The sequence below is a fragment of the Orcinus orca genome, chromosome 20 (genome assembly GCF_937001465.1).
Source record: "Orcinus orca chromosome 20, mOrcOrc1.1, whole genome shotgun sequence".
Lineage (NCBI taxonomy): Eukaryota > Metazoa > Chordata > Mammalia > Artiodactyla > Delphinidae > Orcinus > Orcinus orca.
In genome coordinates this window covers 6,532,163-6,558,951 of record NC_064578.1, presented here as the reverse complement: position 1 = coordinate 6,558,951, position 26,789 = coordinate 6,532,163, and the positions used below count along the sequence as shown (strand labels likewise).

The window sequence follows — 26,789 nt, the reverse complement described above, 5'->3', positions numbered from 1 at the left end:
CAGCTGACATCATGAGATGACCCTCATGAGACCATAAGGAAAAGCTTACCCAGGTAGGCCACACGCAAATACCTGACCCACAGAAACTACAAGGTAATGTTTGTTATTTTAAGATATGTCTTGAGGTGACTTGTTATGGAGCAATAAATAATTAACACAAGGAGAAAGACCAAAAGAGTTCAAGTGCATGAAAAGTAAAGGAACTGTGTTTCAAGGAGAGGGCGGACAACTGTGTCAAATGTTGCAGAAAGGCCAAATGTCTCATACCTGGATAACAATAAGGCCCACTCATCAATCCTGAATTTCATTTAGACACCTTGATTGTGTAAAACAAGAACAAAACAAGAAACACACCCCCCTCCCCGTGCTCAGTATACCTAGTTTAAGAAAACTGAGAAATGTCTATCATTCTTTTGAAGGACTTCATTAAAAACATGTTTTGAAAGTCTGTGAGACCTCTCAGTAACAACGGATCAATGTTTTCCTGTACTTACCTGGTTTCTCAGTCACCTTTGCGTACGGACACACCATGCCATTACTGGACTGTAAGTCTGTAAAGGGCAGAGAAACCTGCCCTTTAGCACCTGGAGTGTTACATATGCTGTAGGTACTCAGACAACTTCACTTCAGACTAAAAAGCAAAAGCATCTCATGATATAAAAGACTCACAGTTACTTTACTAAAAACAATCACTACCACCACCTCATATTCACATTGCAATTTATATATTAGAAGTACTTTCGCTGCGTCTTATTTTACGCACACAACCAACCCTGTGTAGAAAGGGCAAATACAGTCATTCCTATTTCCCAAAGGAGGCAAATGAGGCCCTACAGAGGCTTCAGCTACTTGGTTAGGGCCACACAAGATATTCATGGTTACAGGTCTTCTGGTATCAAGATGAGCGCTTTTCCCAAAACAGCCAGGTGGCAGGTGCCAGGGCCTATTTCTCCAGCATCCTCCTCCTACAAATACTCTCAGGACAACTCTAACATGACTTTCCACAGCCATCTGTCCTTCTTAAGATGTGTGAATACTGTCCTTTCTATAGCTGGAAACATGGATTGGGTAAAGACTCTGGGTCTTCTTTCCACTTTCGTTCCCATGCAACAGTGCAACCTGAACGTGTGCCACAGCAGTCACCGGGGTGGCCAGACGATGCTGCCATCGTTCAGAACATTCCTCACTGGAAGTGGCCTTCAGAGAACCGAAATTCTTCCCAGTAAGAAAACCAGTCTATCGCTTGAGAGTTATGCTTTATTTTTTAATTGCAAATGGCATCATTAGCTTGAACATCCTCATGAATCATCAGCTTTTTAGCTGTTTCCTAGACTTCGATCTCTCCTCAGAGACCACAACTTTACAAACACTGAATATATTTAAACACGCTCGTTACAGACTCTGAGGACACACCACAAAGGCATTCCAGAAAGGTCAGTCACATCAGCACCCTCTAAACAGAATACCCTGAGGAAGAAAACCCTCATAAGGAATGCATAATAACAATATTGATAAAAATAATGGCTTAGGGCTTCCCTGGTGGTGCAGTGGTTGAGCGCCCTCCTGCCGATGCGGGGGACGCGGGTTCGTGCCCCGGTCCGGGAGGATCCCACATGCCGCAGAGTGGCTGGGCCCGTGAGCCGTGGCCGCTGAGCCTGCGCGTCCGGAGCCTGTGCTCCGCAACGGGAGAGGCCACGGCAGTGAGAGGCCCGTGTACACCAAAAAACAAAAAAAATGGCTTAAGCGTGTTGAGTGGCACTTTATATGCCTTGTCTAATTTAACCCTCAAAAGAATCCTGCGAGGCAAGAGAAAGGTCTATTTGTGATTTGTGTCAACATCAACATTACCATGTGGTCACACAGGCATAACACCCTTATATCACAAAGGGCAAAAGCTAATTCCCAAAACGCACGCCGTGAACAGCAAATACCTCCTCTGTGACGGCCACCATCTCCTCAGAGGCTTGGGCTGTAGCCCAGTTGGTGTTTTTCACACATTTTCAAGCCTGTTAGCATCCTGCCGTTCCCGTATCAGTGTGTGTTTTAGCCCGCGTGAAGCAGATACCGAGTGTACGGAATGGAAGTAAGTATATTTTTGGCTTCTGAGAAATTCAAGCAAGACATTTCCCATCTAAGCAAGTTTAGCTCTATGGCTCCAGAGTGACTTGTACTGTACTGATCGAAAGAAGGACCCAAGGAACCAAATCTCAAACTTATCTTTTTTTTTTAAACATCTTTATTGGAGTATAATTGCTTTACAATGGTGTGTTAGTTTCTGCTTTATAACAAAGTGAATCAGTTATACATATACATATATCCCCATATCTCTTCCCTCTTTCCCTTCTATTTCTCCCTTCATGATTTGTGCAAGGAGGTAGGAAATGAAGACTTAATCCAAGAATCTATTCTTAAGCAGCGATTTGGAGATCCAAAATCTGACACCAGGTCTATCTGTCTGTCTATCTGTCTGTCTATCTATTTTTCAAACCTGTGTGGGTTTTTTTTCCTATAAATTTATTTATTTATTTTTGCTGCGTTGGGTCTTCATTGCTGTGCACAGGCTTTCTCTAGTTGCGGCGAGCGGGGGCTGCTCTTTGTTGCAGTGTGTGGGCTTCTCACTGTGGTGGCTTCTCTTGATGCGGAGCATGGGCTCTAGGCGCACGGGCTTCAGTAGTTGTGGCATGCGGGCTCAGCAGTTGTGGCTCGAGGGCTCTAGAGCGAAGGCTCAGTAGTTGTGGCGCACGGGCTTAGTTGCTCCGCGGCACGTGGGATATTCCTGGACCAGGGCTTGAACCCATGTCCCCTGCATTGGAAGGCGGATTCTTTACCACTGTGCCACCAAGTCCAAAACCTGTGTTTCTTGAAAACCATCTCAGCAAGTGTGATCAGCTCCTTATTTCTAGCTCCTCCTTCACACTGACAGAATCACAGAAGGCGGCAGCCATGCGAGAACCGCTATAACCAAGAGTACGACCAACAGCCCATCCCAAACAAGACACTCAGAGTCACGACTTCCAGGACTTCTGCCATGACCATGGGCTTTAAACCATTCTACTACTTCCTGGAGGTCAAATGGCTGAGCCTCATAACCTAGCTCCTTCTTGGCTTTCTCTAGGCTAAAGTAATGCGTGACGCCGGTTTTGTAAACTTCAGTGCGGGTGAGGAAGGGCTGGAAGTTGTACAGTCGACCCAGAATGAAGTGGGCCGTCTCGGTTAGGAAAGCAAAGTAGTAGATGAGAGTCAAGGGCAGGCGGATGGATGGGAACTTGTAGCCCAGGCCCTCAACCAAAGGCCGGAAGAACTCAAAGTTGTTCACAGGTCTGCCATCTGAGATGAAGTAGGGCTGCCCAGAGGCAATGTGGCCCTTGTCAGCTTTCAGGGCCACTGAAGCCAGAATGTGAGCCTGCACCAAGTTATCCACATGGACAAATTCAACCAGACTCTTGGGGTCTCCGTACACAAACTTGAACAGGCCCTTCTCAATGTAGCTTACTATCCTGGGGAGGTGCCTCTGTTCTCCAGGCCCATAGATGCCAGCCGGCCTCAGAGCACAGGTTCTCAAGACCCCATCACTCCTTTCCAGGGCTGTACCATTGGCCTCCAGCACCTTCTTCTCTGCAACAGATTTGGTCCGAGAGTAGTGATCAGGATGGAGGTGAAGAGGTAGGTAAGGCAGAGATTCATCTCCATTTCTGATAACTTGACCTCCGAAGATGACATTGAAGGTGCTCGTATAAACTAACCTTGGCACCCCTCGCCTCCTGCAAGCCTGGAGGATGTTGTCTGTGCCCCCCACGTTCACTTCTTCAATCAGGTTTCGATTCAGTTGCTCGCGCCCTGACATACCGTAAGAGGCAATATGGAACACACAAGCGACATCCACATCCTGGAAGGCTTTCTCTATGTCAGAGAGGTGGCGGATGTCTCCGTGGATAAACTTGATTCCTTCTGGAATGGTTTGAGCAGGGCTGCTGATGTCAAACAGAATCACACGGACTCCCCTCTGGTTCAGAGCACAGCCTAGGCTGAAACAAGCAAGAGTAAAAGTCAGATCAAATCACTTTTAAGCTGTGCCTAGGAGAAGTGTGTAAAATAATTTTCCCAGTCTTCTTGGCTTATCCTGAGCTCCTCACTTTACATGTTCACTGGTACAAGTCTTACTTATGCAAATATTCAAAAATGAGAATCTTCACATTCACCTAAATTAAAATGAGAGAGGCTTTATCTTCAAAGACGGTGATGTCTACATGTTACATTCCCCCACCCCCCATTCTAGGACCCACCATCTATTCTTCAGAATATTTATGAATGATAAGGTAATTGTGAAAAAACAGCGATTATGTTAAATTGTTTTCAGTGGTGTGCATATCTCCCCTCCCGCATTCAATGGCTTTATAAAGAATTTTTCTTAAAGCAGCATGTACCTGTAGTTCTCCATTTCAGTATCTGAGCCGTGGGCAACACGGTTCATTCCTGGTTTAACACTATATAAACAAGTAAAAGTCTACACTGCATTAGTGTGAGCTGAAAGCTATACTTTTCCCAGCAACTACCAATAAAATAATTCCATGGACATATTTTGCAGATGCACTGACCGGAAGCCAAAATAGCCACCTCCTCCCGTAACGAGGACTGTTTCCATCAGAGAGTTTTGGGAATCCATATATGGCAGTCAAGGATAACTGGACCTATAAGAAAGTAGTACGCATCACTGTTACTGATCCAGACGCAAATGTGATTGTCCCTCATTTGGAGTTAACAAAAACAAAAAGGCAATACGCTCGAGTAGAAAGAAAAGCTAAGACCTGGGTTCCCGTCATGGCTTTGTGACATTAACCAACTCTTCCCCACACCCCTCCTTTCTCTTCTTGGGCTTCACATTTCTACCTATGAATCATGGGAACAGTAATATCTGCCCTGACTGCCTGGCAAGGTCAATGTGAAGGTTAAATAAGATAATGTACATGGGAGTGCTTTGAAAACCACAAAGCACTCTCCAAATGTAAGGCATTTATTCTGAATCCTCAGAAAATTAGAGCCTTTTGGAAAAGAAGTCGTTCACATTTGGTAGAGAGAGGCATCTTCCCCACACACCAGAAGAAACTCCAGGACAGAACTTTAAAGCAATTTCCGACATCTTTGTTTTTAAACAGCACACTACAGCACAGTTTAATACTGGTGTTTTGGGACTTCCCTTGTGGTGCCATGGTTAAGAATCCTCCTGCCAATGCAGGGGACACGGGTTCAAGCCCTGGCCCGGGAAGATTGCACATGCCACGGAGCAACTAAGCCCGTGCGCCACAACTACTGAGCCCGTGTGCCACAACAACTGAGCCCATGAGCCACAACTACTGAGCCTGCGAGCCACAACTACTGAAGCCCGTGCGCCTAGAGCCCGTGCTCTGCAACAAGAGAAGCCACCGCAATGAGAAGCCCGCGCACCGCAAGAGTAGCCCCCGCTTGCCGCAACTAGAGAAAGCCTGCGTGCAGCAACGAAGACCCAATGCAGCCAAAAATAAATAAATAAATTTATTTATTTATTTTTTTTAAAAAATACTGGTGTTTTATTAACCCTATATGTAAAAAAAAAAAAAAAGGTGGGGGGGGACAAAAACATCCTTTGGGTAGCAAACCATGTTTCCCCACCCAGGAAATCTTCTAAGTACAGCATGTGCTCAATACCTATGGGGATCTTGCTTCTCCCTCCCTCCGCTTCTATGCTAAAATAATAATTATTTTTATATTTTTATTATTTTCTCAAGGCTCCAAGAGCCCTTTCTCTCAAAAACAAGACAGAACAAGCAAAAAGTGGGCCACTCAACTCTTTCCACTTAAGAAGAAATGGAACAGGAGGCATGCGGGTCCTCAAATGTGTTGGGAATACACACATACACACACACACACACACACACACACACACTCACTCACTCAAGTCACTGGAGACACTCAGCGGTGCGGTTAGACAGGGAGACTGCAAGCAACCAAGAGCCCTATCACTTGGACAAGCTCGTCCCTCTGTGCCTGTTGCTGCATCTAAAAAGCGGAGCTAACGATAAGCTCACAGGCTTATGGAGACCGAATGGGACAGTGTATGAAAAATGCCTGACATAGTGCAGGTGCTCCACGGATGTCACTTCTTGAATTTCCTTTTCTTCAGGCTCTAGAGTCTGGGGATTTGATTTTTCTCTTACATTCCCACATACCATGATTAGGTCTCTCAAAAGCACAGGGTTACAAAAAGTTTGTTGGGTTCTTCTAGAAAACTCTACTAAGGAGATGTGAGTGCCGGGAAAGCCAATCAGATCATTCATGCAGAAAGCAGTTGGTGTGACAGCTGAAGACAAGATTCAGCAAGTGACTGTCTCAGTGGCTTGAGGGTATGCAGAAGACTGAGAAATATTAGGAAAACTGAGCAAAATGATGTGGAGGATGGCTGATGGAGTCCCAAGGTTTGACAAAGCAATTGCCGCTGCCACTGTGCTTACAAGAAAATCCGTAAAGAATGAACATCCCGGCGTCCCTTTAATATACCCAACAGTGACCTTATGTTTCTATTATTTTCGGAGTGCAGAACACTCCCACTTGGATTTGGAGTAGGCATAAAACTTGCTGTAGCCAATTCTATCATTTAACGTAATCACGTGACTTTGTTAACAGATGCTGCTTCCAAACACAAAAGATGTCAGTCACTGACATTTCAACCCAGACTTCTTACTGTCACCATCACGACCTGGTGGCAACCTCCTTCTCTGACTTCAGCTCACTCTTCCACCACTGGTACTCTACCCTCCAGCCACCTGAACTTTTCCCCTTTTTTGAAGATGCCAAGCTCATCTGTGCCCTGAGGTCTACACACACTTCTTCTTCTTTTTTTTTTTTTTTTTGTGGTGCGTGGGCCTCTCACTGCTGTGGCCTCTCCCGTTGTGGAGCACAGGCTCCGGACGCGCAGGCTCAGCAGCCATGGCTCACGGGCCCAGCCGCTCCGCGGCATGTGGGATCTTCCCGGACCGGGGCACGAACCCATGTCCCCTGCATCGGCAGGCGGACTCTCAACCACTAAGCCACCAGGGAAGTCCCTACACACACTTCTTGCTTCACCTCTGGTGAACCACCTCTGCACCAGATCTTCGCCTGGCTGCATCCTTCTCAATATTTAGGTCTGCTCAAGGGCCACTTACTCAACGCAAAGAGGTGTTTCTGATCACCCCTTCTCGAAGAGCTCTCCCTTATCTAAACGCTGCTCTGTTTTCTCCATCGCACATTTCACTATCTAAATTTATGTTTCCTTTTTGACTCCCGATCTCCTTCCAACAGAACGTAGGTGCCATGAGAACCGAAACCTTCAGCCTTTCTCACTGGCGTGTTCCCACCAGAACCTCAGAGACAGTAGATACTCACAAGCATTTGTTGCTTACGGATGATTTTGAACACTGTGAAATAATACATGCAATTTAGTAAAATGATGATGGGCACAAATTATGCAGGGCACTGCAGTGTCTAAGAGTCGTTATTATGTATGCCAATCAATGTTGCCATTTTAATTTAACATCTCTTAAAAATAAAAGTTCTGGCGTGAAAATGACATAAAGCAAAATGAGACAGAATTCCTGCATTCTGGAGCTTATGCTGGAGGAGAGAAGCGTCTACAAATACCTAAAGTACATGGCAAAAAGGAGAAACCAAGATTACTGCAATGTTGGTATAAACCAGGTGCCGTGGGGGCACCGAGGTCGAAGGGAGATGGGATAAGTTGATTCTGAAGGGCAGGTCCGAGAAGACCTCACTGAAGAGTAAGCACTAGAGCGGACCGGGGACAATGGGAGGACGGAGGCAGGCTGAGGCTAGGCAGAGGGCTACTACAGGCTGAGGGGGCAAAACACATGAACAGAAGAGCAACAGGGTGGGCTTGTGTTGGGCAGCCGATACGGGGCGTGCAAACTGAAGCCGAAGTGTGTGGCTGGTGATTTAGGGCGGAAAGATGGCTGGAGTCGGCTTGGAGACAGCTTGGCATCCCCTTTGGGGGAGCCTGAACTCTATTCTATAGACCAGGGGTTCCCAACCCCTGGACTGCCGACCAGTACCGGTCCATGGCCTGTTAGGAACCGGGCCGCACTGCAGGAGGTGAGCGGCGGGTGGGAGGGCGAAGCTTCATCTGCAGTTCCCTGTCGCTCGCGTTACTGCCTGAACCATCGCCCCCGCCCCCGGCCCCCAGTCCGCGGAAGAATGGTCTTCCACGAAACCGGTCCCTGGTGCCAAAAAGGTTGAGGACCGCTGCTCTAGACAACAGAGGGTCTTTGTACGTTTACGGAACATCGGGCTCACTTTGGTCCTTGTGAAAGATTAAGCTTTCCCTGGAGGAGGAAAGAGTCTAGGCAAGGGCCGATGAGGGTGAAATGCCAGGGTGCTCAACTGAAATTAGGATGAGGTGGCGGCAACAGGCGGGGCCCGGGTGAAGTGTGAGGAAGGTGATGTCATTAACTGAAACAGCCCACACGGGTTTTAAAAGTGCTCTGTTTGGTTAACAGGGTTTTCATTAAGAGGATGCCAGATAAAAAAGGTTAACATATTCTTAGCATCTCCACAAGAATTCCTCTGTAAGGAAATCAGAAAATGGACAAGGCCTCAAAGGTCCAGTTAAAAATTTTCCAACAGAAATTCTTCCTAATCTTTCATTGTCCTTTGTTTTTTAAAACTGCACATTCCAGTCCAGTCATAAGACCACAGGTCAGTCATGGCTCATGTGCACATTAATCACGCCAGGAATGTACAAGTTCAAATTATCAATGCTTCAGGGTACCTGTCAGGCCTATTCATGCTACTCCTCATTACCTTCCAACTCGTCCAGAATGATCTGGGGCAAGAACTGGTGTAACTGACCTGGCAGGGTCAGACGCGTGGTGACGAGTAAGGAAAACGTAATCATTTCACAAGATAAACAGTAATGAAGGAAGCCTGCAACCTTCGCAGATGACCAGCCATTAACAAACGGTATCACCCAGAGGCCACCTCCTCCTTTCCTGGTTCCCTGCGTCAACGAGCACAGAAAAATCGCTGCAAACACATTTTGCAGGCAACCAAAAGAAATTCCCACGAACACTAAGCCAGCGGGGAGAAAGAGTGTACACAGTTTTCTCTCAATCAGCTGCCTGATTTTTCATATTTCATGGCTTCTGTTTTATTAGTTTCCACCTGATTCCTTCTAGGGCTGGGTACTCAGACCAGTGTTTATAATCTCAGTTTCTTTAAGGCTCTTCCAAAACGTGGCTTTGTTCAGTAGTTGCTTCCCTCTGGGTGGGGAGGAGGGTCACATGTGATCTGAGCCATCATTTTAGCAGATACAGGTTAAGGTTAAGTACACGATCCAAAAAAAGGAATCTTAATTACAAACAAGAAAAAATGAAATTTAAAATCTGCCTGACCCCCTGATAATACTAAGATAGAACGAGGGTAATAAAATTGACATCTCACAGGGAAATTATGAGAAGAAACTCATAAAAATGACTGGGAGTACTTTAGATTTACAAAGACCTAATTAACTGCGAAGGATCAGTAATAAGAACCTTAACTTATGCACACAGTTCCTTCATCTCCAGGGTTCAACAGGACGATGCCAGTAACTCTCTGGTATTATAATGCAATATACAAACCTAGGTGCCACTAGAGTACGGAACAGAGAGCAGAATTGAAGATGGCTTTCATAAAAACAAAAATTTACCGTATTTACTTTAAGGGAGATAAAAATATCTCCAGGTAGTTTAACCCTTTGATGGTGTGTTTTAAATTACTGCCCAAGTACTGACCAGAGGCAAAAGGTAACTGTGTTCTTACTGTATTGAGACCAGGAAAGTATATTGAGACTAGAGGGCTTAGAAATGGTGCTGTTGAAATTCCATATGTGACCTGAAAGTTATTGGTGTTCAATACAAAGCAGTCAAGGCCATAAAGATGAAGAAGTTAGAAACAATAAGGAGAGTCACCCTGATACAGGTAAAAGGATGTGAGGTGCAAAACCTAAAAGGCCAAACGCATTTGGGAAGAAAACTAAGGGCACAGCATTAAGTGGAAAGTTGATATACTCATGACAAACAGTGGTATTTGCACACACAGTTTTGAATACAACTGACGGTGGGCAGGGAAGCTAATTCTCATCACCTTATCTTCTCATCCAGCTACCCACTCAAACTCCTTTTGCCTAGATATTTGTTGCACAAAATATCCTTGCAGTTATTCATGATGCTTATGATAAAAGTAATTACATAATTTTATAATCGGTATTGCCCACCTGCTTCCCAAACTACCACATAAACTCCATACAGGCCTAGGCCACTTCCCCAGGAACGTCTGCAGGAACGAGGAGTATTTGGTGGATCACACACCTGGTAAATCCAAATGCAGGGAATGCTCTGCAAACTTTTCAAATGCCCTTTTCTACTGTACCTGCAAGTACTAACTACACTTGTGCTTCCTCCCCTCTAGGTCAGCATGCCTGCCACTTCAACATATCAAAGTACTGTCATCTGGCATTTATTAAGCACTGACTGTGTGCCAGGCATCATGCTAGGCCTTCTCCACAAATCATTTCCCTTGACGCTCCTAACAACCCTCTGAGGCGAGTACTAATTGCTTAATCCCATTTACTGCAGCTAGTAGATGGGGGAGCAGGGAGCTGTACCTACTGGAACCCAGGTGCGTCTGACTCCACAGCTTACGCCTCAACCACAACAAGCTCTCGGGGCTGTGCAGAGTCCCTGACCTGAAGCAGCCAAGTCAGTGCTGACCAGAGTCCTGTAGGGGCTTTAACAGCTAACATATTCTGCAACCTGATAGGAGTCCTTCCAATTTCCAGCGGGGAGGCAGGAGGCGCCCCATCCCCTCCCATGAGGTAGAGTTTGGAGGCAGGGTTAAGCTTCCAAGGTTAGATATCAGAAAATCTGGGTCCTAGACTTGGTTCTCCCACCAATGCCCTGTGTGACCCTGGCAAAGTCACTGAACCTCTCTGATCCTGTTTCCTCCTTGCTAAAATGAAAATAACAACTATGGCTATATTTATTAGTTATTATGGGCTAGGTGCTTTAAGGTTTACCACTGAAGCCTCAGGACAATCTTTTGAGGTAGTTATTATCCTCAGCTTTTCAGATATGAGGAAAAGGCTTAGAGGTTAAGAACCTTGCCTACGCATAAATATATCCAAAGTAAATGAAATCACTATCTGGAAAAGGTACCTGCACCCCCATATTCATTGCAGCATTATTCACAATTGCTAAGTCACAGAAACAACCTAAGTGCCCATTAATGGATGAATGGATAAAGGAAATGTGGGGTGTGTGTGTGTGTGTGTGTGTGTATATATATATATATATATATACACACACACACACACAATGAAATATTATTCAGCCATTGAAAAGGGAAGGAAATCCTACCATTAGTGACAACACAAATGGACCTTGAGGGCACTGTGCTAAGTGAAATAAGTCAAAGACAAACACTGCATGATATCATTTATACAAAGAACCTTAAAAAAGCTGAACTCTAGAGACAGAGAGCAGCCAGGGGCTTCGGGATGGGGGAAATGAGGAAATGTTGGTCAAAGGGTCTAAGAATTAAGTTCTGGGGATCTAACATACAGCATGGGGACCATATTTAATGATACTGTATTACATGCTTGAAAGTTGCTAAAGGAGTACATCTTTAAAGTTTTCACCATACACACAAAAAAACTGTAATTCTGTGAGGTGATGGAGATGTTAACTAACCTTATTGTGGTTATTATTTCACGATATATAGGCGTAACAAGTCATCACACTGTACACCTTAAAATTACACAATGTTATACGTCAATTATATCCTAGTAAAGTTGGAAAAAAATCTTTTAAAAACAAACAAACAAACAAAGTGGTCCACAAATTATGCAGGTGTCAGTGGCTGAGCTGGACCTAGGACTTGAAGCCAGGTCTGTAGAAGTCCCCAGCTGGCTTGGGACAATGCAGTGTTGTGCACTTCCCACGTTCATAATTTGTCACACCTGGTATCTCTGGTACTATGTCTTCCCTATTGTGTTTCATTTAAAACTACTTATCTTTTAACAATAAATACGTTCATTTTAAATGGTAACCTTACATGGCCACTTAAATGGAAAACCAGAATCATTTGTCATCAAGAGAAGGTAATCTTTACCCCCAAAGTGCGATGAAAATTAAAAATGTGAATCAAGTCTAGCTCGATACAGATGCTTGTTGAAAGCTCTGAGCTTGGGGCCCAGATATCTTTAAAAAAAAAAAAAAAGAAAGAAAGAAAGAAAACGAGGGCTTCCTTGGTGGCGCAGTGGTTGAGAGTCCGTCTGCCGATGCAGAGGACACGGGTTCGTGCCCCGGTCCGGGAAGATCCCACATGCCGCGGAGCGGCTGGGCCCGTGAGCCATGTCCGCTGAGCCTGCGCGTCCGGAGCCTGTGCTCCGCAACGGGAGAGGCCACAACAGTGAGAGGCCCGCGTACCGCAAAAAAAAAAAAAAAAAAGAAAGAAAAAGAAAACGAGAAAAAGAAGCTAGCCTGTGCTTGAGACCTTTGCGACATTCTAGAAAGCCACGCTGAGCCCCACTCCTTGGAATCCAAGAGAAGTAAAAAGGGGAGGACTTCGGTCATCATCACTCACGACCGCGCCCCGTACCAGAAGCCAGTGGGCTCGTCCCACCTGGGCTGCCACCCGGCGCAGGTACGGGCTGGGTCGCCCTCCGCGGGCCCTGACGCCCGTGCGAGCCCCCGCCAGCCGAGCCCAGGTCCCCGCGGAGGAGCGGCCCCCCTTCCCAGGCCCACTCACAGTAGCAGAAAACGACAGCGACGCCGGGTCTGCTCGAGAACTTGCAAGCCAGGCCTATCACGATCGCCACCGCCCGCGCTCGGCGCCGGAGCCGTCAGACCGGCCACCTGGCTCCACTTCCGGGCCTCTCTAGGAAGCGCGGAGGTCTTGGCATCTCTATGATGTGCAGGTTGCTCGTCCACCGTCACCTATGCATCATGCTCACTACATGAGTCTCCCCGACGTGTCCAACCCATGTGTTCCAGCTTCGCGGGAGCCCTTTCAGGGCACATCTACTGCTGTAACTACCTCCAATTTCTGCCTTTAGACTTGCACCTCCGTCTTTGTGCACCCCCAACGCTGAGCACAGGCAGTGCCTGATAAATAGGAGGGGCTCAGCTCAATCAGTTATTGCTTGTATGGATGAATGGATGGGTGGATGGATGAGGCTCTCCAGACTCCTGAATATTCACTCTGCATGTATCTTTTAAAATCTCTATCTCTGAGTTTCCATGTTTTCCCTATTTTTACAGTTCCATTTCTGATCACTGAGCAGGCAATGATGCTAAGACTAACCTTTGCTGCTGAAGGAACCAAAGACTTAAAAACCATGTAAAGGAACGTTGGCATCCACCTTCAGAGGTCTCCCGGACAGGCCAATATTTTGTCTCCTCGTCAGGAGTCTGGTTCTATGGAAAGTTGCAGGTGCTGTGTACACACACACACACACACACACACACACACACACACACACACACACACATGAATTGACCCCTGGCTGGGAAGGATTTCATTTTGGTGGCTCAAAGGATGGGAGTTTGACTTCATACGCTTCTCTTGCCACATGCAGGCTCAAAGAAGCTCATATGAAGTAAGTCATTTACTGCTAAATATTCACTGGGACCACAAAGTCACAAGGAAAACCTCAAGCCCTGGAACATAAAAACTGATGAAGGCCATGTGAAGAAAGCTAAGTCCCCAGCATCGGCATCTCTAATCTTTCCTCTCTGATCTTGTCTGTCTGTCTGTCTTGTCCTCAACTGGGGTTCAGCCATAAGTCTTAGGAGACTGAGATATGGTTGTACCAAGTAGTCCTAAGGAACAGCTTTTCTCTGGCTGCCCTGGATGTACAAAGATTAGAAGAGGAGAAGAGGAAGGCTAGTGAGGGGGCTAGGTGACCAGCAACATGCTCTTCAGACCAGTAGCCAAGGAAGAAAAGATTCCTCCAAGGATGCAGTATGTAAGACAGATTTCCTTTGGGGAATTTCAGGGTCCTCTAAGGGTTGCCCAGATTTACTGCATGTTGATGGCCCATAAGAAGAATTGTGGCAAATTTAAATGTTAATATTATTATGCCACCAAGGACTCTTTTAAAATCTAAGCACTTATGTTTTAAGGGAAAATTATAAACTTTATAATTACTTCCTTAGTTTCCACTGCAATTTAGTGAGTTGATTTTGTAAAGGTCTGAATAAGAACTCTAAGATAGAAATGACCAGAGAAAGAAACTGACCTCAGTATGAGTTTATATGTCAATGCTTTTTTAGTTTTTTCCCCTAATAATATATCCAGAAAGTGGATACATTTCAGAAACATCAGTTTACTGTTATAATTCCTCACAGATGGCCAACACTTTATACTTTACTATACCTATTAGCTCATCAGGTTCTCGCAGAAAGTGTATCCATTAAGGTTCTTTGGGTTTCAAGTAGTAGCGAATAGCTCTAGCTAATTTAAGTGAAAAAGGGCAACTTTTAGAATCTCAGAAAGAGTTTAACAATTTGTGTATTCATGGTAAACAGTTCTAGTTTTTGTAATAAATAAACCCTGAAATCTCAGTGGTTTAATGAAAAAACGTTTATTTCTCACTCTCATCACAGTCCAATTAGCCTTCAGAGAAGGGGTGAGTGGCTCCCCTGCACACAATCACAAGGGACCCAGCCTTCTTTCATTTGTTACGCCATTGTATTCAACATGTGGTCTCCAGGGTCACTGTAGAAAGGGAAGGCAGAGCTTGGCTTTCCCCAACACACCTGTTTAAAGTAGGTCTCCTGCAGCCCTTGAAATTCGCCAATCACGTCAAAGCACTTAGCTTATCTGAAATTATCTTGTATGTTACTAGAGTGAATGCTCTATGAGGACAGAGACCCACTTGATTGACTGGTATATCCCCACTGCTCATTATAGTATCTGGAACAGAGAGAATTTGAAAAGAACTGCCGAATGAACGAGCAAGTGAATGAATGTCCCAGCTCTGGTTGTCTCTGTTCAAAACCGGATTTGCAGGTGAGAACTTCTTTTGGCCGAGGTTGGGTCAGAAATCACCTCTACTGTAGTCAGCTTTGGCAAGGGGGTACAAGAACAACTATTAATAGCCCACCACTAAAAGCTGAGGCAGTTTCTAGAGAAGGAAAATCATTGTGAGGCTGGAAGGCACCCTAAACCTTGTTACCCCAAAGTGTGAAGCAGCAACATCAACATCACCTGGGAGCTTATTCAAAATGCAGATCTTGGGTCCCACTCCAAATGTAACAAGAATCCACAAAAGTCTTTCAAAATTTGGAAGCCCCCAGGGAATTCCTATGCACAGTAAAGACTGAGAGATACTGCTCTAAAAGGTGTTTATCACTACAACTCTCAGATATGCGTAAGAGATTCCTGACAGTAGTCTCATGCTACACCTGGAACCCAAGTGAGATTCAGCAACTTACCCAAGGTCACAGATCTGGTAATTGGCAAAGCTGGGGTTAAAAGCCAAGGCTTCGGACCCCAAATCCCTCTCCACTCCATGCTCATTCTACTATGCTGCTCTATCTCCTGGATAAACCTATTTTCTTCCACTAATGAAAAAGATTCAAAAGGGAGAAATAAATAGGAAAAAAAAGAGTTACATTTAAATGGTGGTTAATGGTTTCAAGAATTGATGAAAAGGAAACAAGCATTTATCACTTGCAGGGCATTTCATACACTGTTTTTCCCCATTACATATTAAAGAACTCTCCAAGTAACAAAATGAATGTTTATATTTCATTTATTCAGCAATTAGGCATCTTAACCTTCTCTTATAAGCATTTACAGCACTTATTCAGAATTATCAAGCATCCTATTTGGGTCAATGGTTTTTCTTTCTCCTTCTCTGATTAAACTAAGAGTTTAAATAGTGCTAATTAAAACTACATGTTATTTTGAGCATCTTGGCCAAGGGTTCTCTGCTCAGGGCTCAGGTATTTGGAGCTTTCTTAGTAGGTCACAAAAGACCCCCGGAGATAGCAAAGCTTACCTCTGCCACTTTTGTTCTTTACTGTTTTCAGAGATTGAAGAATGTAGATACCAACCATGTTAATCAGGTCTATTTGGGTTGCAAATCACAGAAATCCATCCCAGTATAGGTAAATCAAAGGCAGAAATGATTGGCTCCTATAACTGGAAGCTCAAAAGTTGGATCTAGCTTCAGGGCCTCAAACATCATCAGAGTTCTATCTCCCCATCTCTCAGCTCCCCTTGTTACTGTTTGAGTGGTTCTCTTCCTAGGGCAACAAGATGGGATTTATTGGCAACCAAAGCCAACAACTTCCTTATCCTTGGATCCTTGAGAAAGACGATTTCTTCTGTTACATTTAGCAAAAGTCCCAGGGAAGACTGTGATTGGACAGTCATGGGTCATGTGATTATCTCTTAACCAAACACTGGAGATAATATATTCTGATTGACTGAAACTGGATTATCATCTGCCTTGAGATAGTATATTTGTTTCCTATGGCTACTGTAACAAATTACCATGAACTTGGTGACTTAAAACTGTACACATTTATTCCCTTACAGTTCTGGAGGCTGTAAATCTGAAATTAATTTCACTGGGCTAAAGTCAAGGTGTTGGCAGTTCTGACTCCTTCTGGAGGGTCTAGAGGAGAATTTGTTGCCTTGTCTTTTGCAGTTTACAGAGCCATATTCTTTGCATTCCTTGGCTCCTGGCACCTTCCTCCATCTTCAAAGTCAGGAACATAGGGCTTCAAATCTCTCTTTGCTCCCCTTGTTGTCACATGGCCTTCTCTCTCTTCTATAGTTTAGTCTTCCTTTGCCTTGCTCTTATAAAGATACTTATAATTACATTTAGGGTCCACCAAGAAAATCTAGGATAATCTCTCCGTCTCAAAATCCTTAACTCAAGCACACCTTTTGCCATGGAAGGTAATATTCACAGGTTCCAGGGATTAGGACTTGGATATGTGTAGGAGCCTTTATTCTGCCTACCACAGATGGGAATCAGTCCCACCCAAGCACTGGACAGAGAAAGATTATTATAGAACATGTCAGACGTGGCTTTCTAAAGAGAAGGGATTCTTGGCATATAACCAAAGAACATACTACACCAACCAACAAAACCAACGTGTGCTTTGTGGAAGACTGCTAGTTGTTACCCAAAATATACCTTTCCCTTCTTCTGTAATAATAGGGTTTTGTTAGCACATGATAATCCAGAATAAAGACAACATTTACCAGCCTCCCCTGAAGCTAGATGTGTGCATGTGGCTAAGTTTTTGCCAATACAATGTGAGTGGAAGTTATGTGTGCAATTTCTACATCGCACGCTTAAAAAAGAAATTGCTTGCCCTCTTTCTTCCCTTCTTGTGGACTGGAACTCAGCTTGGTCTGCAAAGAATATCTTTATTAAATGAGAGCATGTGTTGGGCACCTGCTGTGTTCTACGCATCATGCCAAGCATGGGACAATGCAGTGAGAGGTAAGACAATCCTAGGGATGGCAACCACAGCAGTTAGGTTTGCCATTCAGCTGCCCATTCCCCACTGCTGTGCAATAAGCCGGTTATACAAGACGCTCATCCCCACAATGACCAGGGATTGTCCTCCAGGAGACATCTGCTCCAGACCTGCTTCTTTTGAATTCCTTTCAGGAAATGAAGAACAAACCCCATCAATATTTCCTTCTTGTATATGGGGAGTCCTCTTAGGAGGGGGTGATGTATCTCAGGCTTTGCAAGGAATTCTGGCAATTGGATTGTGGGAGAAAACCACCGTGTCCTAGTTTGAGCTTCCCCAGAAGCAGACCTTGAGGCAAGGATTCAAGTGCAAGTAGTTTATTTGGAAACTGATCCCAGGAAATACCAGTACGTATTTCGGGGGTGATGAAATGTGGTGATGGTTGCATAACTCTGGGAATACTAAAAACCACTGATTTGTATACTTTAAATGGGTGAATTGTGTGATTTGTGGATTATAGCTCAATAAAACTGTTACTTAAAAAAGATTACAACTATAATAATGCCAGTTTCATAATTTCAACGTTGTTTGAGTGGGAGAGGACAGGATGGCCTGTTACCCCAGATATGCCCATGAAAGTGTGTCATGGGTGGCAAAATCAATACATGTAAAAGTTTAGGAGCCATTGCCGTAGAAAAAAAAAAACATAATTCTCCTGCTCCACCATCTAGATAGGATGGCTTTTCCACTGGGACGTTCCTGTCCCCTCCTTTCTTCTTAGGGCAAGGAGAAAAAAGCACAAAGCAGGAGGGAAAGTGAGGTTTGAATAGTAAGGGGTTTTCATTTAGCTGCATTGAAAACCAAGGGTTGACATGTATTAATTTTCATGATCAAATTACTTCATTTTGTCTCTCCTCCAACCATGAGGGTAATTTTGTGCCAGGATTATTTTAGTCATTTTAATTATGCATGCATCAATATTTAGCGAGTGTTTACCTAACCCACAGCACACCCGAATGTTTTCCTCCCTCAGAGACCATGGCAGTACAATATAATGTAACTAGGTGGTGCACAGTACAGAGATGAAGTTCCTTTTACTTTTCCATCTTTGTTTGTAAGGAACATTCAGGTGGCATTTCTTGAAAATCAACATATGTACTATTCAGATGCATCCGTAAAACCAAAGGCGGTGTTGTGAATGCTATGAGTTCACTACATGATACTAAATGTAATTCTTGCACAGATGTTTCATTAGGGATTCAGTTATGTAAGACAAATTAAAATTTACCATTTGTTTAGATTTTCCTTCTTTGCAAAGAACCTTCCCTCCCTTTTTGTCATGCATTGTCACAGACGATATTGCTTATCCTAAACTTTTCCTATAGAATCCCTTCTCCTTTAACTATTTATGTTCTTCTCTGTTCTTCTCTGTCTCCTCCCCCTCCCCTCCTCCTCCTTCATCCTGTCCTCTCCATTTTCTTTCTTTGGCTCCTTTGTATTTTCTTCCCAGCTCCTAACTGTGTAAAACCTAAGACTGAACCTTGAGCCTTTTATTCTTTTATGTTTACATCCTTCACTTAAAGGAACATTGCATTTCTCTTCGTCTCAACTCTGAACCCCAAGCTGATGAATCCCAAATACGTAAGAATTTGGCACTAGGATGTATTTATGGGGATGGTCCATTTATCTTCACCTGATGTCCAGAAGTGGATCGCTTATCTCCAGCAATAGCTGTCATTGGCCGTACCGTTTTTTTCTTTTTTTTTGGCCGTGCCATGCAGCACGCGGGATCTTAGCTCTCCAACCAGGGGTCGAACTTGTGCCCCCTTCAGTGGAAGCACAGAGTCTTAACCACTGGACCACCAGGGAAGTCCTGGGCCGTACCATTTTGATACCTCCCTTCTTTTCCTTCATTTGCATATTAGTTTAATTTTGCCTCGCACAGTCTCTTGGAGTCATTCTGTCTTTCCATCCCTTCTGCTTCCACTGTGTTTTCCTGATGGTTTCCTAACTAGAGGAACACCCCAGAGTGTCAGGAAGTTAATCTTGGTGGTCTGCAAGGTTTGATCATCTCTTAGACAATCCAACCTGAAGCTGGACCACAGAGTTGCCTTCTTTCTCTATTCTTCCACTACCAGGATCGAAAGACACCTGGCCCCTGCACCATTCCCCAAAGTCCTGTGGAACAAGATAAAGCTGAGAGAGAGCCTTAGGTAAGAGAGTAGGATGAAATGGGGCAACACAGGGGAGGGTGTTGGGGACCAAAGGCACAACATGGACCACAGGGTGTTGAGAATGTGGAAGGAGAGAGAAAATACCAGGGGAAAGGCTTCCTGCCTATTAGTGGGATATCCCTGTGGAATGGATGTTATTCTTCCATTCAAAAGAATCTTGTTTAACTAGGTGTCCTCACAATTGGGTAAATCAAAACAGTGTTCATTTCAACACAAATGCAATCTTGTGAACACAATATTTTTGATGAAATACTTTAACCTTATCATGTGTCTTAAACATATTTTAAAGCAACTCTGTAATTCAAGATTTACCTCATTCAATTTAGAAAATATTCATCATATAGTTGGCAAAGCCATTCCACATTGTGCAGTCAATTAGGCACATCAAAGTATTTGAATTCTTTTTGAGTTGTATGCCCCAAATTATATTTAATGATCATGTTAGAAAAAATGACTTCATATTTCAGTTTGAATGAACATAACAACATTCTCATGACAACTGTTTCATTTTTGGCAGATAGATAGATAGACTGTAGCCTTTGTTGTTGCCATGAGTTTGTTACTTAGGTTGAGGGGAAGGCTGTGGGGGCAGGGTGCCTTGAGCAGAAGGCCTTGAAGAAGGAATCAGAGAAGGTGAGAGAATTAAGCAAGTAGACAGGAGTATTCCAGGCAGAGGGAAGAGCTGGAGGGAGACTCCAAGGCAGAAGGTCCTGCCCGTGTGTTTGAGGAGCGGCAAGGAGGACCTTGTGACTAGGATGGAATGAATAACAGGATAGAAGTCATAGATCGAGAGCAACAGGGGCCAGATTATCTAGCCCTGGAGCCACTTGAGGATTTTGGCTTTTACTCTGGGTGAGATGGGGAGACCTTGCCAGGTTTTTAGCAGATGAGTGATGCGATAGCACTAAGGTTATGAAAGGATTTCTCCAGTGCTGGGTTGAGAATGGACTGGAGGGAGACAAGGATGGAATCAGAGGGACCCACTGGGAGGCTGTCGCTGTCATCCAGGCAGGAGGTGATGGTAGCCTGGACCAGGTTAGTAGCAGTGGAGTCGTCAGGTAGTGGATATGTTCTGAAGGTAGAACCAGCAAGATTTCTTGATGGATTAGTTGGGGGTTGAGTCCAAGATCAGAGTCAAGGGGAGTCCAGTGCTTGTATGCTGTGCTACTAGAAGGATGACCTTGCCTTCACTGAGGTGGGGAAGGATGCAGGTGAAGCAAGATTGGAACATATAAATTGGGGCATTAGAGTGAGCTGTGAGCTGAGAAATCTGCAGGATAGAAGGAGAAGTTAAAGTCCATGGGATAATAAGGGAAGGAGGAAGGGGAGGGGGTTAAAAAGACAGTGAGAGAAGCACAAAGAAGCATCTATGAGGTCGGTGACACTCCACAGTGCTGATGGTGGGAGGACACGTAGGCCCTTGTTAAAGCTCCCGGTACTATTACGTGCACTTCGGTGATTGTGTTAGTTTCCTAGGATTGCCATAACAAACTACCACAAACTTGGTGGCTTAACCAACGGAAACTTGCTCTGACAGTTCAGAAGACTAGAAGTCCAAAGTCAAGGTGTCGGCAGGGCCATCCTCCTTCTGAAGGCTCTAAGATACTTCCTTGTCTCTCCCAGCTTCTGGTGGCTCCAGGTGTTCCTTGGTTGTGGCACCATAATTCCAACTTCTCCCTCCATCTTCACGGGGTCTTCACCCCGTCTCCCTCTGTTCATGGGAATTAGGGTCCATCCTAATCCAAGATGATCTTATCTAGAGAGCCTTATGTTAATTACATCTGCAAAGATCCCTTCTCCCCCAGATAGTGTCACCTTCACAATTTCATGGATTTAGGACCTGCACATATCCTAGTGGGGCCACTGCATGCAACTACAGTGATGCTCCCGCATCCCCTCCATCCCTCCCACCTGAACTTCCAAGCCTCTAAAAGTAGGAGGAACTTCAGTAAAGTTGACTTTACTGCTTTAAGTTTTGTTTTACAAATAAAAAAGAGAGGTTGGGTTTCACACTGAGCTCAGAATGGTAGTGAGAAGCAGTGACTTACAAGAAGCAGAAGGAGCTGTGAGAAGGTAGATCCCTAGGATCTTGAAGAAATCTTAGTAAGGCTTTGACACCCCCAGCCTGTGGGATTGGGAATTTGAGCCAGTCTTACCTGGATCCCAGAGTTTAGGAAGTTCCTACTGATATCTGGGTTATGAGGACATAAAATATGATCATATTATATATTCTACTTTAGAATCTGCTCTCCTTGCTCAAAAAATATTGCAAAAGTTTTCTCAAGTCATTAAATATTCTCCAACAACATGATTTTTAACGGCTGCATAGCAGTCCATCATATGAAAGTACTGTAATTTATACAACAAATCCTTTATGGTAAGCCATTTAGGATGTTTCTGTGTTTAACATATGAAAAATAACACTGAAATGAACAACTTTCTCTATAAATCATTGTGTACATCTTTGATTATTTTCAAATGGTCTCATTTTAAATAACCATGAACAATTTTGTGATAGCAATTTCTGCTCATTGTTTTCATTATGAACTAAAACTTTTCCTTCAGGCAAAAAAAAAAAAAATGGAAAAGAAGTTCCTGGAACATCTGTCTTATGGTATAATTTACTTTTGGTATTCAGCTGTGTTTCCAAATTTTGAAATGCCTTCTTTCTAATAGATTCATCCTAGATTTAGTCTCCCTTCTGGAGATACAGATGCCAGCACGTTTCTTTCTGTGGACCTTCAGCCTGGGAGCCATGGCCGCAGGAGAGAAGCCACGTCAAACTGTGCATTGGTTGCCTGCAGCTCCTATTTCTCAATTTGTAAATCCCAAGAAGGGACGGAAACTGACAGAATTATACTGCTGGAGTTTTTGTTGAGGCTGAAAAGATTCCTGTGATAATGGCTGCCATGGAAAACGCTGATATGCCAGGCCGTTTACATAGATTATCTTTATAACCAATACGAGGTACAAATTATTATCCCACCATTGGTGAACAGCCTGCAGCTCAGAGAAGAGAGGGCAGTTCATACAGTCAAGTAAGTAGCAGAGTTGGATTTCTACCCAAGATTTATCTTACTCAGATCCACCATGTTGTATGTTAGAGGGACTCCCACGTTTTTGAATTTTGAACACTGGTAAGATTTCAGATCAAAATCTGGGAGACACACAGTTTCGCCAACTTTTAGTTTTGCCAAGTAAGGGCATCAAAACAGAAACAACAACCAAACTGTGATATCCTATCACCACCATTTCATACACGAAAAGATAGTTTAATGCCTAAAAGAGAGGAAGGCTATACTCTCCAAAGATAATCCTTTAAACTAAATGAATTCAATCGTATGCAGACTCAATACACTGTCCGTACTGATGACCTTCATGTCGCCATGGATCAGTGAAAGGCGAGTGCTATCTCTAGACCCCATTCAAGAACTGCTTTCAGAGGTTCTGTTGTCATCACTGCCTCGATGGATTGGTTTCTCTGCCTTGGCTGCCCAACATGGAAGGGGACGCATGGCCTCCCTTCTGCTGCAGGAAGGAGCCGGCAAAGCATTCAGACTAGTGAGAGTGGGGCATTCATGTCATCACCATCCCCCACTTTCAGGGGAGAATTCTTACACTCCAGTCCTTTCCAAGAGTGAGGAAAGGAAGTGGAGACCGGGGTGTAGACTAATTTCAAGACATTTAAGAGGGAGAATAAGAAGAGAGAGAGAGGGCTTCCCTGGTGGCGCAGTGGTTGAGAGTCTGCCTACCGACGCAGGGGACACGGGTTCGTGCCCCGGTCCGGGAAGATCCCACATGCCGCGGAACGGCTGGGCCCGTGAGCCATGGCCGCTGAGCCTGCGAGTCCGGAGCCTGTGCTCCACAACGGGAGAGGCCACAACAGTGAGAGGCCCGGGTACTGCAAAAAAAAAAAAAAAAAAAAAAGAAGAGAGAAATATTTGGATACATGGGCAGAAATATTTGGGGGCTGATTCCTTAATGTATTCATAAGAAGTAGAGCTATGTGGATGGAGAACCCCTGTCAGTCTCCAAGTGGATAAATCAAAACAGAACTCATGGATCTTTAAAGCTGGCCCTTTACTAATATGGTTGTTCTGATATACAATGTACAGGAGGGAAGGACGATGGATCACGAGCCCAGCTTTCCACTCCTTTGCTCACACTGGGTCCCTCAAGGACTACGAGGGGTCTTGGCACTGAATGGACACTAGGTAAGTAATTGATGAACCATGAAATAAGCAAAAACCAGTTATTACGTCAATCTCTTACTGTTTAATTTTAGTAGCTCACTCCACCCCATCCACCCTCATTGCTTCATTATTGGATTTATGGTCATAAGTGGCTAATAAAGGCAAAGTTGGCTTGTGGATGGTCTCCACGGTTGGAAATGTCAGCAAAAAGGTCACGAAAATGAAGGTCAGGATGGTCTCCTGACTCAGGAGTAAGGTCGGCGTTCCTGAAGTCAGCCGTTATTGAATGATCACCTTGAACCTGACATCGTACTAACCGCTTAACTGGCCCTGAGCTCACAAGATCCTGCTAAGAACACAGTGAGGGAAATGCTATTATCTCCAGTTTACAGACTGCAGAGACCACGGAGGTGCTTAGTGGCTGGGCTAGAGAGCTGTAATGGAACAAGGATGGAAGCCACATCAGCCTTGCACACACACAACGCAGGCACACATACATACACTCACACACAGACACACCCCCACCCACACACATACACACTCCCACAAATACCCACACACCCACACAAATGTGAACATACACATAATCGCACACCTACACATATATGCACACACATACCCGCAGACACCCACACACATACACAGTCATATATATTCACAACTACACACATATAGTCATATAGACACACGCACACGCACACACACACACACACACACACATACACACACGGCCCTGGTTATATAACAAATTCTGATGCTCATTGTATGACTCTAGTTGAATGTTATCCCCTCTCTGTTCCTCAGGTTCCTCACTGCAAGTCTAGATTAAATCAGAGATCATCTGGTCATGTGTCCAGGAGCCCTTGGGTCCTGTGGCGGGGCCTTGGGGCTGCCTCAGGGGTGAGAGAAAAGCCCAGCAGGACAGCTGCCTGTACCTCACCTCGGCTTCAACCAGGACAGCTAAACTTTCCTTTGTTTCACCCGTTGCTATTCCACTTAATTATTTCATTAGCACAAAAGTACTGGAAGCAAGCAGGGTAGAGTCCCGGGGAGAGGATCAGCCTGAGAAAATGCTCCAGGCCAGGCAGGGCCAAGGGGTTTCACTGAGCAGTGATGGTAAGCAATTAATGCTCGGGTAGTCCTCGTGCAGCCCCCTAGTGGCCATCTCCCACCCTGCAGCTTCCAGGGAAAGTCTGTCAGACAGGAGAGCCTTGTCCTACTGACGCCGCAGGAGATTGTGTGAAAGGGTATTGAACAGAAGTGCAGCCTGTCTCAACTCACCCTTATGCTGAGGACAAACACGGTGATCATTCTGCCGTGTGAAGAGAAGGCTCTGGGCTCGGAGTCCCACGCAGCCGCCTGAAGGGAATCACTGGGGTCCAAGGGAACTGAATTGCTGGTAGGAGCCAGACCCGGACCTGGACCTGCTGGTGGCAGGAAATGCTTTATGAGAAATGTAACTCCCCCCAAATCCTCAGGGATAATGTCGAGTTCTGTATGAGGCATTAGGACTCCAGCCTTATGAGAGAGAAGGAAGGTCCCAGAAAGCCAAAGACTTCGGAATATTCAGGTTTTATATCTATGTGTACCTAAAGCCAAAATTACCATCAGGTTGGCAGAGGAATGTTTAAATCTTTTTTTAAAATCGAGATTACAAACCTACTTGGCAGGAGGAGGACTATCTTGTAATCCGTGCTTACACATACTTATTGAACTTAAAGGGTGTGTGTTTGTGATCCTGTGTGTGCGTTTGTACTTGGCTTTTCCATTTTGGTGCTTGTTGTTTATTACCCCTTGCTGTGGTCAGTGCTAAGAGTCAAGAAGGGGATGGGCCCCCAAACAAGAGCAGAGATAAAAGTATTGGGATTTCACATGCTGCTTCCTATCCACAGAATCCATAACTTGTTCCCTACGCCTCTTGAGCATGAAATTCTGTCGTCTTAAGAACAAGACCTTTTCCATTCTTACACCTCACATTTTGGTTCCCAAGTGGCAATCCATTGCCTGCTGCCAGTTTGGTGACAAAGTTTTTCTTTTCTGGGGTGATACCTGGAAAAGGAGGACAACATAGAAAGTTTCTTATAAAGTTAAAATTAATCAGTATGAGACCACATTTTATTCTGAGACTGTGTCCATCTTTTCAGTTTTAAAATATCTTTTCTTGTGTAGACTGTCGGTAGTTGATTTCTTAATGCATTTTCATTTGGCAAAGCTAAATATTTGTGACTCCATGTGCATCTGTCTCATTTTGAAAATAGTTTACTGGTCTGTGAAGCGAAAAATTTGGGAACTACTGATCTAGGCAATTTTTTTATTAAGTTGTAGTTCAATTATTTAGTTACAGTCCCAGGAAAATTATCAGCCAGAATCACAGCAAAGATTTTCTAAGAAAATTACACAGGAAGAGTTTTGCAGCCTACAAACTAAAAATATAAAATGTTACTACACTTAAAGATAGGATACCTTCCTCTGTGAAGCTGAGATCCAGATTTGGATTTTACCTACAAACAACCATGATGCAATGGGCATAGTCATAGATTAAAATTTTTTCTTCCAGTTTTATTGAGATATAATTGACATACAGCACTATATAAGTTTAAGGTACACAGCATAATGATTTGACTTACAGAAAGAGAAAGACAAATACCATATGATATCACTTCTATGTGGAATCTAAAATATGACACAAATGAACCTATCTATGAAACAGAAACAGACTCATGGACATAGAGAACAGACTTGTGGTGAGGGGGCTGGGGGAGGGATGGAGTAGGAGGTTGGGGTGAGCAGATGTGAGCTTTTATATACAGAATGGATAAACAACAAGGTCCTACTGTACAGCACAGATA

At 44.3% G+C, this 26,789-nt stretch overlaps 1 protein-coding gene across 2 annotated transcripts; it reads right to left on the bottom strand.

Moving 5' to 3' along the window:
- Positions 1 to 2,513: 2,513 nt before the first annotated feature.
- Positions 2,514 to 12,955, bottom strand: SDR42E1 (short chain dehydrogenase/reductase family 42E, member 1). 2 transcript variants are annotated; one of them, XM_004280105.3, is made up of 3 exons: positions 12,817 to 12,955; positions 4,596 to 4,688; positions 2,514 to 4,025 (listed from the first exon to the last, which is right to left on the bottom strand). In XM_004280105.3, exons 2-3 carry the CDS (start codon positions 4,661 to 4,663, stop codon positions 2,912 to 2,914), a joined length of 1,182 nt encoding a protein of 393 aa, XP_004280153.2. In that variant the 5' UTR covers positions 4,664 to 4,688; positions 12,817 to 12,955; the 3' UTR covers positions 2,514 to 2,911. The 2 variants fall into 2 exon arrangements, with proteins under 2 accessions (XP_004280153.2, XP_049559824.1); XM_049703867.1 differs by lacking the exon at positions 12,817 to 12,955 and adding an exon at positions 8,874 to 12,271.
- Between the last annotated feature and the right edge of the window lie 13,834 nt (positions 12,956 to 26,789).